This window comes from Terrapene carolina, unplaced genomic scaffold (genome assembly GCF_002925995.2).
Source record: "Terrapene carolina triunguis isolate 2854851 unplaced genomic scaffold, T_m_triunguis-2.0 Scaffold171, whole genome shotgun sequence".
Taxonomy (NCBI): Eukaryota; Metazoa; Chordata; order Testudines; family Emydidae; genus Terrapene; species Terrapene triunguis.
In genome coordinates this window covers 3,298,594-3,310,620 of record NW_020664522.1, presented here as the reverse complement: position 1 = coordinate 3,310,620, position 12,027 = coordinate 3,298,594, and the positions used below count along the sequence as shown (strand labels likewise).

General features: G+C 47.3%; 1 protein-coding gene across 1 annotated transcript; it reads right to left on the bottom strand.

Moving 5' to 3' along the window:
• Positions 1–1,737: 1,737 nt before the first annotated feature.
• TNNI2 (troponin I2, fast skeletal type) lies at positions 1,738–11,506 on the bottom strand. The gene is made up of 8 exons (XM_024208997.3): positions 11,434–11,506; positions 9,620–9,649; positions 9,438–9,444; positions 6,159–6,200; positions 5,488–5,616; positions 3,995–4,084; positions 3,498–3,674; positions 1,738–2,227 (listed from the first exon to the last, which is right to left on the bottom strand). The coding sequence occupies exons 2-8, from the start codon at positions 9,625–9,627 to the stop codon at positions 2,129–2,131; spliced, it is 552 nt and encodes a 183-aa protein (XP_024064765.1). The 5' UTR covers positions 9,628–9,649; positions 11,434–11,506; the 3' UTR covers positions 1,738–2,128.
• Positions 11,507–12,027: the final 521 nt, after the last annotated feature.

Below are 12,027 nucleotides of genomic sequence, written 5' to 3'. Positions count from 1 at the left end.
CAATTTCAGGGGGCCCTTCCATAAAAAAAAGTTGCAATACCATAGAATACTATATTCTCGTGGGGGCCCCTGTGGGGCCTGGGGCAAATTGCCCCACTTGCCCCCCCTCTGGGCAGCCCTGCTGAGTACAACCTCCAGGAGGGGGAAAAACGTGGAACAGATTTCTGGATTGAGCTATGCAGGGTTCTGCCTCTCTTCTTGCAGAAGAAGAGGAAACAAGAGAACCTGGAGGGGGAACCAGCGGCTGGCAGTAGAGCACACTGCACCCATTTCCTTCCTATGGCCTCTCTCACTGCACTAATCCCCTGAACTCTTTCTCAACCTGCTCATGCAACAAGCATCTTCTCCAGCAACCCCGAAGCAGCTCAAAAAACACAGCTATCACCAAGGTGCTTTCCCCACTAGGCCTGGCTAGGTGGTGGGAAGCAAAGGGGGTTATGTTTGCTCTGGGTGGCAGCTTAGTTTTAATTGAGCTCCATCCAACGCCCATAATGGGCCCAATTCTCCTCCCATTGAAGAGAGTGGAAGTTTTGCCACTGACTTCAATGGGGGCTTGCCTGCTGAGAAAAGATTTCTGGTTTTAGATAAGCAGAGCTTGCAGATAGATGTGAACCAGCCCAACAAGAAACCTCTTATCCATCTTATCCTATAGATAAGTATACAAGGAATGTTCCTTCCCTTGCCTTATCTGTTCTGTCATGGTATCTCACAGCGGTGGACACATGAACGGGCACTTATTAATTACTAAAGATTCCTCAGGTTGCTATCAAGATGTGGCAGATCAAAGGAAAGATGTTTAGGAGGGAAGAGGGTCTCAATTTTAGGCATAGCCTAGTGCGATACACAGTGATAATCTCATTACAGCTCTAGTCTGAAAAGGTAATTATGGTCTAAAAAGTGAAAGGGAAGAAGAAAATAAGTGGCCTCCTGACGTTTCATATTTATTCTTTCACTGGTTCCCACAGCTATTTGCTAAGGTTACAAGAGCTCCTAGCTTCTGCCATTGAAGACTTAATCTGGTGAAAATCAACGGAGGGTTCTTTCTGCTTTGAACACCATCAGCAACAAGAGACAGTCTGGAATCAGGACACAGTGAGACACTTGTCCTGGATGGATAAACAATGAAAATGCAGTTCTAACTTCACCAGCCAACAGCAACTGAGAGTAGAGTGGGTTCTCTAACCTATGCCCTAAGGCATGGGAGCAGCTCCGAGAGATAAAAAAGGTGCAATTTTTACTGGTGAATTTTCTGATAATAGCCCCCAATGTTTAAAGCAGTTGACAGCCTGTGGGCCAGACTCTGATCTCAGTTACGCCTGTATAAATCCAGAGTAACTCCATTGACTTTGATCTCTCTCTTATACAGCACTTTTCATCTGTAAATGTCACTGCATTTTACAAAGGAGGAGATAATCTTAGCCCTATTTTACAAATGGAGAAACTGAGGCATGGAGATGAAGTAACTTGCCCAAATAGGCCAGTGGCAGAGCTGGGAACAGAACCTAGGTCTCTCAAGTCCTAGTCCAGTGTGCTAGCCATTAGTCTGCACTGACTCATTAGTTAGCCCATCAGGGCTTCTAAGTACTGGTTTTGGCACTCCAACAAGACTCTTACTAGCCAATAGGGTCACAGTAATTGGTAAGGCCATAATTCATGCAGCTTGATCATCTGCAGTCTCTATAGAGGTATTTAATAGCCCCTCCCACCTCAGGAAATAAGTGGTCATGTGACACAAAGTAAATTCATGCCTTGCTCTCCAAGGCTTAAAAATTGAACCATACTTTCAAAGCTTTATTTACACAGTTAAGATCACTTTGATACATCAGATCCTATAAAATTACAGGGTTAAACTGCATTTGATTTCAGTGCATGCCACTAGCATTGTTTCAAAATGTAATTATGACATTGCATGATTTAAGACAGTTGTTTCCATAGCAACAGTAGGGGGTGGGGCTGAAAGGTCTTGTGTCTTGGATTGCTTTGTGAAATGTGACCTTGGGCTCAGGAAGTTTAGCCCTAAACAACGCTGCTAGAGAGCTGGTTTGAAAAATAGGTGGCAGGAGAGATGGAGGAGGAGAAACTTGGAAATTGACTAGATACCAGATTACAGTTAACAGCTGCGTGGGATTTAGGATTCACTAGTCTCAAACATCTTCTTCCTGCCCTCCATGCCAGACTTCTCCTCGATGTTCTTCCTCCAGTCACCCACATCACGCAGATCCTTCTCCTGTTGGCATTAGGGGAAAACAAACATGGAAGTACTGACAATGCTGGGTGGTATTCACGCCCATCCTTGTATTCTTTAGCTAACATCCATCCCAGTGTAGCATAGATACCACCTGGGATTCCAGTTAGCAAACCTATCTAATATCCCTAAGGGGTGAGATTCACCCCTGTGCAGAGGACTGGATCAAAGCTTATGCCCCACAAACCATATTTTGAAGAACTTGATTGGGATTTAAGTGATCTCTAGGCCTTGTGCTCGTCCTTAGTTCAGGGGTGAAATGCACCCCTAATGCTTTTCATCCCACAGTGCTTTCCAAACCATCCATACAGAGATTGTTTCACCCACTGTTGAAATGTGGAATGAGGCAATTTCTTTAACAGTGCAGAGCAGATCGGAACAACAGTTTGGGTCAGGAAGTGAAGAAGAGTTTATCTAATAAGAGGAATTTAGGTTAGCAGGATATTACCCCGAACTGGAAGTTGATCGGGACTCTAGAGATATATCACAAAATCATAGGCAGCAGGGCCAGGAGAGAGTATTTGGATGATCTAAGTGTGAATTTTGCAGGTCTGCTCACTATGACATTCTTGCTAATGTCACCTAATCTGTAACTGGAGTGGAATATCCTCCCCTAGATACCAAGCATGAATGGGCAAAGTAAAATAGTTTGACACAAAGCTCTTAATCCACCCACAGATGGGGAGGCCATTAAAATCTAGAGTTTTACCACTTGGTAGTAAAAATGTATGGCAGTGAGAGAATCCCAAACCATCTCCCACTGTGTGGCTTTGGGCCACAGCTGTGTGTACATCCTCCTGACAGCTGGGAGGATTTAGAGATAGGAGGAAAATAGGGAAATGACCATGTGGCAGAGACAGGGCCACTCTCAGGATGTTAGAAAAGGCTAGAGCAGCCCAGTGTCAAGTGCAAACAATACAAAGGTTGGATAGCAGAAGTACATAAGGCAAGTGATTGGGAGACCGCAGCCTTTTCTGAGCAGCCAGGGTCTTTGGTCCAGAGATCCATTGGCCAACTGGTCTGCGTGTGTGTTACAGGTCCCCTGTGCGCCCAACCCACAAGGAGGAGAGTCTACTACGGCTGCAGGTGGGGAGCCAACCGCTTTAGCTTAAGCTGTTGTAGCTCATGCTTTTAGCTCTGGAGGTCCCCAGTGCGTTGGTCAAGATGTGGCTGTCACACCAGTACACAGGGAAGTCTGATTTCCAGCTAATAATGCCTGGATCCTATTACAATAGGGGAAGTTGCGTGGTACCTTCTCAGTGTCCTCCTTCTTGACCTGCTTCAGGTTAGCGCGAAGGTCCATGCAGACCTTGTGTTTGGAGCCCAGCAGGGCACGCAGCATAGCGTCAGCAGACATGCGGACCCTACGCAGGGGTGGCCTCTTGAACTTGCCCCTCAGGTCAAACAGTTTCTGGCTCAAGTCTTCAAGCTACAAAAAGAAAGAGGAGATGGGGAGAGAGGAGAAAATGATGTGAGATGGACCCATAGCAGAAGACGAATGGACAGGCGCACACACAAGTACATATAGTGTGATAGAAAGGAAACGCCATCTACGAAGGCAAAGGATTAGTTTGACAAAGCTTAGGCAAGCACGGAAGACATGGGCATTTGGGAGAGTGGGCAGGTACAGGGACGGTGGGGTAGGAGCACAGGCAGCAGATACATGCTGTAGAGAGGGACAAAGCGTGGGGCTGGGCACACTCCACTGATCTCCACATCAGCAGCGATGGGAGTGCCAGGGAAGATTACCTCTTTGGTGGTTTTCTGTAACTTAGCCTCAGTGTCATATCTTTCCTCATCCACCACCTCTATCTTGGCATGAAGCTTTTTGCATAGCTCCTGCAGAGAAAGAGAAAAGGATGTGGGCCATTGGAAAGCATGTGACTCACACTGCCTACCCTTTCCACAACTTCCTCCAGTTCTGTAAGAGCTCAGCTCAGGTGCGGCTCCATACTTGGGACGTGTCTGAACCAGTTCCTGGTCTCTCTGTTCCACCTGCTTTCTAAGGCTCCAGCAGCTTAACACAATTGACAAGTTGGCTTATCCATCGGTTGGGAGTTCCTCTGGCACAAGGGAATTCCCAGGTTGCACATGGCCACTATAGCCAGCCCCTAACCAGCCTCTCCTCTGCCCACTGGCCCCGTAGGCATGTCAGGAGCATGACTGAGGCAAATGGGTGTGGTCAGAGCGCTGCTGCTGGAATGACCCCTTGGCAGCTCTAGGCTGCTTCTCAGGGCCACACTTCCGCCAAGGGGGCAGGTTCAGGAGAGGCAGAAAAGAGACTTTCAAGCCATTTTTTCCTCCCCCAGCTCAGCTGGCCAAGCTCTGCTCTAGTGCAGCTCAGAAACGAGTCCAAATATTGCTCCATGTGGCTTTGCATCGGGCTTTTGCATTTAAACTTCCTCAACTGTAATTGATTTCCAGTCAAAGATCCAAATACAATAGTGCTGGAAATGTCTGGTGCCCACCCCCTAGGGAAAGTAGTGCATTTAACTGAGTAGTATAGAATGCTCTCAAGCAAGCCAAGAGAATTCCCCTGTGCCCCTCATGCGAGAATGATGAGTTGTCTTAACATGGAGTCTTTGGGGGAACCTGGAGGACTCCTTTCTCCTCCACCTTAAAGAAAGATTGCATTGGGCAGGAGGATCTGTTGTATAAATGCAACCTAGTATGACTGTGAGTTGAAAGGCCCCAAACAAAATCAACTTGATACCTCACCTCTGAGTTCATGATCAAAACTATTGGACATATGGAAACAGCTGAGCAAGGTTCCCTCTCCAACGTTTTGAGTGGTACATTCAGAGTTGACCAGCCTACTTTAGAAATTTTTAAAAAGCCAGAATCCATTTCTGGACCCACAAGTTTTCATCTCTACTTTGTGGAGGAGAGAACACCTCAAATGCACTGTAGAGCCAGGACTTCACCTCTCACTGGCTACTATGCCAGAAGTGGAGCAGAGGATATAGAACATGGGTGCTCAAATTGTGAGTCATTACCACCAGGGGGCGTATGAGGAGATGACAGGGGGTCACAACCACCTGCCTTTCCTAAATTCCCAAACAGCAGGCACGTCCCTGCTCAGTCACAAGGGTTTCGTGGGATTGAAAAGGTTGAGAAGCACCAATTTAAGGAAATGGGCAGTGTGTTGGGTTGAGTTGGAAGAGCCATATATGTGGGGTAAGGCAGAACCCTAAACCTTTCTGCTCTTGCGTAGGAGAAGATGGAAGAGACAAAGCTGTTACCTGCAACTCCTGCATGGAGTGTGGGAGTGACAAAGGAGGACAGTGCTCGGCAAGGTAATTGGCCTTTTCTGCTTCTTTAGCTGCTGTTTCTTTCTCTAGGAGAGTAGCAGCAATCTGGAGCATAACACTCTGGAGGGGAAAAAAAAGAACACAAATCCAGTTACTTGTGTGAGTGAGTAGCAATGGGGAGGGAGAGAGCTCACAGCTACTCCAACCCCAGTATTCTCAGCAGGAATCACTGAAGAAGTGCTCACCGCAGGGGGGTCATGGACACTCCAGTCCAACTTGTTGCCCACAGGAGTTGCTTCTTGTAGGAGATGGCATAGGAATGCTGGATGTGGGGAGCACACAGCTACTCCCGGGACCAGCTTCTTTCAGCAAGAGACCCCAACCATAGGGAATGTTGTAGGAGCAGTGATTTGGGAAGCTTTGGGCTACCCCAGCCGTTGGCCGGCCTGGAGGAGGATTCACCAATGATGGGGAACTTTCAGCTGTTCCAGTCCCAGCAGGAGGCACTGTCTGGAATGGGGTAGGAGGGAGCACCAATTTTGGGAGCTCCTGGTTTTTGAAATCAGGGGGCAGATGCAGGAGCACTGGCTGGCTCAAGAATGGACAGTAGGATGGTTGTGGACAAATCCCATACTTCATGCAAGATCAGGAATAGCACGTACCTTCAGATGCTGCCGGCGGGCAGTGATTGCCCTCTTCCTTTTCTACAGGTGTAAAGAAAGAAAGACAAGGCAGGTTCATCACAGTCTTCCTCCCCACCCCTTCACATATAATGCTAATGACAGTTTTAGCATCTATATTCCTCCCCAGAGCCTGCCCAGAATGGGAAGCAAGAGAAGAACTGGACCCACAGAACAAAGGGATCTGGCATCAAGCCCCCACCCAAATCCTTAGCAACTGGTCTCCAAACTAGAAGACACTGACAATTTGCTGCAATCCATATATGCCAGCAGAGCTCAGCACAGATCTTCCCTGCTAACCCCAGTATTGCCAACTCTAAGCATTCAGCAAATATGAGTCAAACCTCAAATCCTGATTGGCTTAGAAATCATGAGCATTCTTTTTAAAAATAATAGAGTGGGGCCCTTTCCATTCCCCCTCCGGTTTTGGACCCCTGTAGGGGTCACATGTTCTAGCTTTTCTCTGCAGCCAAGAGAGCTAGGAATGTGTGCACTTTAAAAACTGAAAGCAGGACTCCAGGAGGTGAAACTTTAAGAACACCAAATATTGTGAGACTCGTCAAAATTATGAGAGATGGCAACTTTGTTAAAAAGTCAATAGTACTAAAGGGTCAGTGAATGGAATGCAGGGGAGAGAAGCACGGAGGAGGTAGCATGTTAGAATTAATCCCACTTTCCAACTCATCCTAGCAGTTAATTATCTTTCTATTTACGGCTTTAAGGCTGACTGGGGAGTCAGGGCTGTGGGATGAGAGGATTCCTCATTACAGGAGTATGAGCACAGCAGTGGGGCTGCGCATGCAGGGAAGCACCTATATTCATCACTCCAAGGGGACAGGCAGAGCAGCAGGAGACAGGACAAAAGCCAGATTTACCTTCCACAGCTCCCCCTCACTCCCCCTCACCCTTGCAGGAAGGAAGGGTGGGACATAACCAGCTTTGTCGCTGCAGAAGAGTGAGAAAAGCACTGGGACTATGGGAGTGGGGAAGCCAGATTCATTGCTCCATGAGGAAGAGCAAAGCCGAAGGGGGCCGTGGGAGCTGCCAGGCAGGAGGCAGGCATGGAGGCAGGCATCAACAATACAGCAGCAATACACTCCGTTACCTTGTGTGCATTGAGCTGGCCACGAACCTACGCCCCGACCCCTTGTTTGTGACCGCACCTTGGTTACCTGACTATCGTTTGGGCAGGGAGGATAGTGACAATAAAGGAATTGCTCTACAGGACAAGAGTCTAGGTCCAAGTTTCACACATTGGCCAATACCCTGATATTGCAGAGGAAAGTGAGAATCCCTCCCCCATTAAGCACTTGGGCAATCAGGTAATGCTGCCCATGGGGGTGGGGCTGCAGGAGTCCAGGAGACAGGTCGAGAGTAGCTTTTGCATTGGGCTTTTTTTTTTTTTTTAATTAATATGAAAAAGAAATCCTCACTGAGTAATTTAAATGTCTTTCAAATGGATACAAAGCACCAAACTTTGTTCATTTCCAGGCTACATGGGCTAGCAGAAATATTCTATTTACAGAAGCTACAAGCTCTGTCCCACACTGCACTGCATCTGTTTCCTGAGCATTTCATCATAGAGACTGCGTGCATCTGAGTGTGGTTGGGGTGGGGGAAATACACACATTTGATGTGCATTTGTGGAGGAGGGGAAGAAGCATTCTGTGCTTTACAGGGGCGGGGGGAGGAAGAGGATAAAAAACGGTAGCTCGGTAGATAATTATTTACATTTCAATTGCACCTTTCATCCGGAAAGAGTGCAGAGCCCACTATGGAATATGTAAAGATCATTTCATCATGGCAGAAAGGCAACCACCTCTGAGGTGCAATGCAGCAGTAGATTAGCTGCACACAGCATCTTAGAACAGCTGAAGAACACCCTACACACAACTGAAAGTGCAGAGGGAGAATTAGAGAGGTGAGTTATTATGACTTCAGCTAGAATTTGACCAGGATGTTGGTGCTAAAACTTTTACTTTGAAAAGAATTGCCCAGGGATTTCCTTCAAACTTGATTTCAATGGGTGTTAGCTTAAGTAATGACTGACTGAAAACTGGGTAAGGACCTCATGATTTGATCTGATGGGTAAGCAGAACCTAGGTTTTGCCTGGCATCTGAAAGGCAGCACCCCCAGAACCAGAGTGTCCCCCATCCCTGTGTTGTGGCATTGGTGCAAGAGGGAATCAAACCATCACCATGCAGTGCTTAGGTTTCCTTGGAGTTCTCCCCTATCCAAGTAATTACAGACCCCATCCTGTGTCGCTTAGGAGATTGGCCAAGGTTCCACCGTGAAGCGACACACAGAGCAGGGTATTCTGGATGATGCTCACAGAACCAGCATCAAGCCTTGCGGTGAATTGCTTCCACTCCTCTACTTTACTATGGGGCAATTCATCCCGATACTGAGTCCATAACAGCTCTCTGGACAAAATCCACCCCAGCTCAAGGCCTATGCATCACATATGCCTCAAAAAAACAGGGGTAGAATTTCACCCAGAGTGAGTCAGAGACAAGCCAGACACAGCAGAAGGAACAGGTAGATTCTACAGGGAGGGAGGAATTCTTCTGAGGGGATTCCACATGTGCCCCTCCCCATCCAGGCTTACACTGACGATGGGACTCTTCAAAATCCTTCATAGCCATTCCCACGCTGGCCAGAGAGTTGAGCACAGCATGACACAAAGGCCTGATCCTGTTTTAACTGGAGTCAAGAGGCGTTTCTAAGCGGGCAGCCTCATGCTAATCCAGAGTCAGGTCACAGAGAATCACCTTCAAAAAGGGATTAGACAAGGATTGGTGGGTGCAAAGGGATCAACATCATGCGCCACAGCCAGCTGAGCCAGAGAGGATGCACCTTCGCGGCCATTCCTGTCTCTATAATTGCCTCTGTTGCTGTAGAAGCTACGCGGCTAATGGACCATGAACACCTTCCACTCAGCTGGGGCAGCAGGTACATCTTCCACAGCACCATCTTGTGATCAGCTAGGAAAGCAAGGATGATCTTGGGGGAAATCCAACCTGCAAACTACAGCCAAGAAACACACTTCCTCCAAAACACTATCTCCTGCCTTTCAGCTGCTGAGCACTTGTCCTTTTAAACCTTTTTAGTTTGCGTATTTAGTTAGGTGAGTTTTATAGATCCACATTTCCTTCCAGGAGCTGGTCTTTTTAACAAGATAACACAAAGCCAAATGTGATACTATCCCCATGCAACATTACTAAGAAAAAAATCCCAGAGAGAGAGAGGGAGAGACTTACTTCTTCACTGTTCAGGGAGAAAGAGATAGAAAAAGGGAGGGAGGGAGGAAAGGAGAGAAAAAAGGAGATTAGTATCAGAACCAAAAACAAGAGACGGAATTTAGAAACAAAAGTTGGCACTTATTTTAAAGACTAAAAAGCAAACCAATGCCATCATGTTAGAGACAAAACCAGAAACTTACTCTGACATCTTGGTTTAGTGGATTTAGAACCTGCAATTAAAAAGAAGTGTAACAATTATTTGTGTTCAAAGTGAATTTCTTGGATTAATCAGAAAAGGACAGTTTCATCATAAAGAGGAACCGGTTCGTGCTTGTTTTCCAACTTCCGCAAAATCCAGTTTCCCAGAGAAGCAGGCTGTGGGTTATGGAGAGGTGCCAATCATGTTCTCACCCCAAACCAGGGAAACTGCAGCACCCGGAGTCTTTTGGATTGGACAAAATGCTCTAGGGAACATGACAGCCATGGCAAAAAGTCCTCGTGTGTGAAAGGACCCCTGCAGCCGCCCCCGGCTTCCACCTTCTTTGATCATCCAGGCACCCCTTTTCTCACCAAGTGCACTATGAGAACACACTATGGTGGGCTGCCTGTTGACTCATCATGTACTTATTTTATAAACACTGTAGGGCAGGGAATTGAACCCAAATCCCTTCCTCATCACAGGCTTCCCGAGTGGCCTTGGCAAGTCGCAATCTCTCTGGGCCTCGATTCTCCACTTTTTACAACGGGGATAATAGCACGTCTCTACCTCTCCGGGGCATCGTGGAAATAAATCCATGAAAGATGTGAGGCACTCAGTGACTACACGGATGGGGAGTCATAGATGGGAAGGTCAAGGCACCGTGTTTTCATTGAGTGTGTACAGCACTGAGCACAATCAGGTACCAAGCTGCTACGGCAACATAAATAATACATCATAGATTGTGCCTGCTAATCCCAGAATGCAGCTCTTTGTAGATTTGGGAGGGCTGGGGAAGGATGGAAGGAGTTAATTTGGACAAAGGAAGAGATAAAGGTCAAGGGGGCGGCGTAGAAAGCCATGCTGATCTCCTCAAGGAAACTTTATCCTGGAAAATGTGCGGGGGCCATCCCGTAACTGGGGAGAAAGTGCTTCTAAAAATAGTCAGGGCAGCTCACAAGGAGCTCCAGCTGTCTCCTTGGGCTGCAGCCTTTCCCGGTGCCAGCCCTCATGAGTCAGGGAGGTCAAGGCAACGCAGTGGCAACCACAAGAGGCAACAATACAGACAAGAGACTTGGCATCTGAGGAATGTGGGAGCTCCAGGCAGGTTATTTTTAAATAAAATTCTCCCTGCTCTTTTTAATGGCATCTTAAATGGCAAGTGGAAAGGAAGCCGGACAAGAAGAGCCTCACATTCTCTTCTATTTGACTAACTATATTAGCATCTGCTCCCTGCAGCCTTAACTTGCCTGTTTAACACATGGCATGCAAAAATCGACAGCAAATCAGAACTCTACTGGGAGACCAAGCTAGAGGGTTCCATAGTCTGCAGATCTATTCAGCGTGGAAGAAACCCCTAGCACCAGATCATCAACTGGGGTAAATCAGAGTAGCTGATGGAGTTATGCTGATTTATACCACCTGATGATTTGGCCCCTATAGCCTTGGGAACTAGATCCAAGGTCAGATTTAAGCATTGTGGGTCTTTGCTTTTCCTTTAACTTGGTTACGTGAGCAAAAGCAATTGACTGGGGGACTGATAGAATCAAATATCGAGGGCATACCTGCAGTAAACAGGATGGACCATTTCAGATGTGATCAATAAATACAACAGACATACCTGAGAAAGCTCAGGCTGACTGAACTACTGGAGATGGGGTGCCAGGTTAATTGGAGCTTTAAAGCTTTCCCCACCTCAGCTGTGCCAGCAAAAGTCCAGACACATCAGCACTTATCTCAAACTCAGAAAGCAAGTTCCATTCCCCCTGACTCCTGTAACAGCAAGCTGGGTCAGTAAGAGACATGCAAAGGGCTCACCTAAGTCCCAAGGAGAAAAACAGACAGCACTGGTGGAAGGACAGGATCAACTGGCAAGCCACAGGCAGCTGGCTCAGGGAGGAGGTATAAATGGGTTTCTCCGATAGCTCAACAGAAAAGCTACCTACTCTTTAAGGGCATGGAGATCTCCTCAGACCAATGACGTGCGAGGGTCCAGAAATACAGAGCACCTCCCTTGGCTAAAGCAGTCAATCCAGCCAGCATTCAAGGCGTCTTGGAGGAGAGAGAAGCTGCAGTGATTCAGAGAGTCTCTATAGGGGAGGGAGATGAAGGTTTACAACTTTGTGGCAGGAGAAGGGGCAACTCTGGTGAATTGCAGTGATCATGGAGGAAGGAACTCTTCATTAGCAGCATTGATAAAGGCACAGCATTTGCGTGCCTCAAAGGCAAGAACATTCCTCCTTTGGATGCTCACTCAAATTGTGGTGAACCCCCCTCCTGTGCATGAGGCTCAACAGTTTCATTACCCCATCGAGGTGTCCCAGATGGCCAGGAGTGGAGCTCAGACAAAACTTTCCAAGCAAGGAGTGGGGGAAGGTGGTTAGGGGAAGGTTCAATGTCATGGCCCACTAA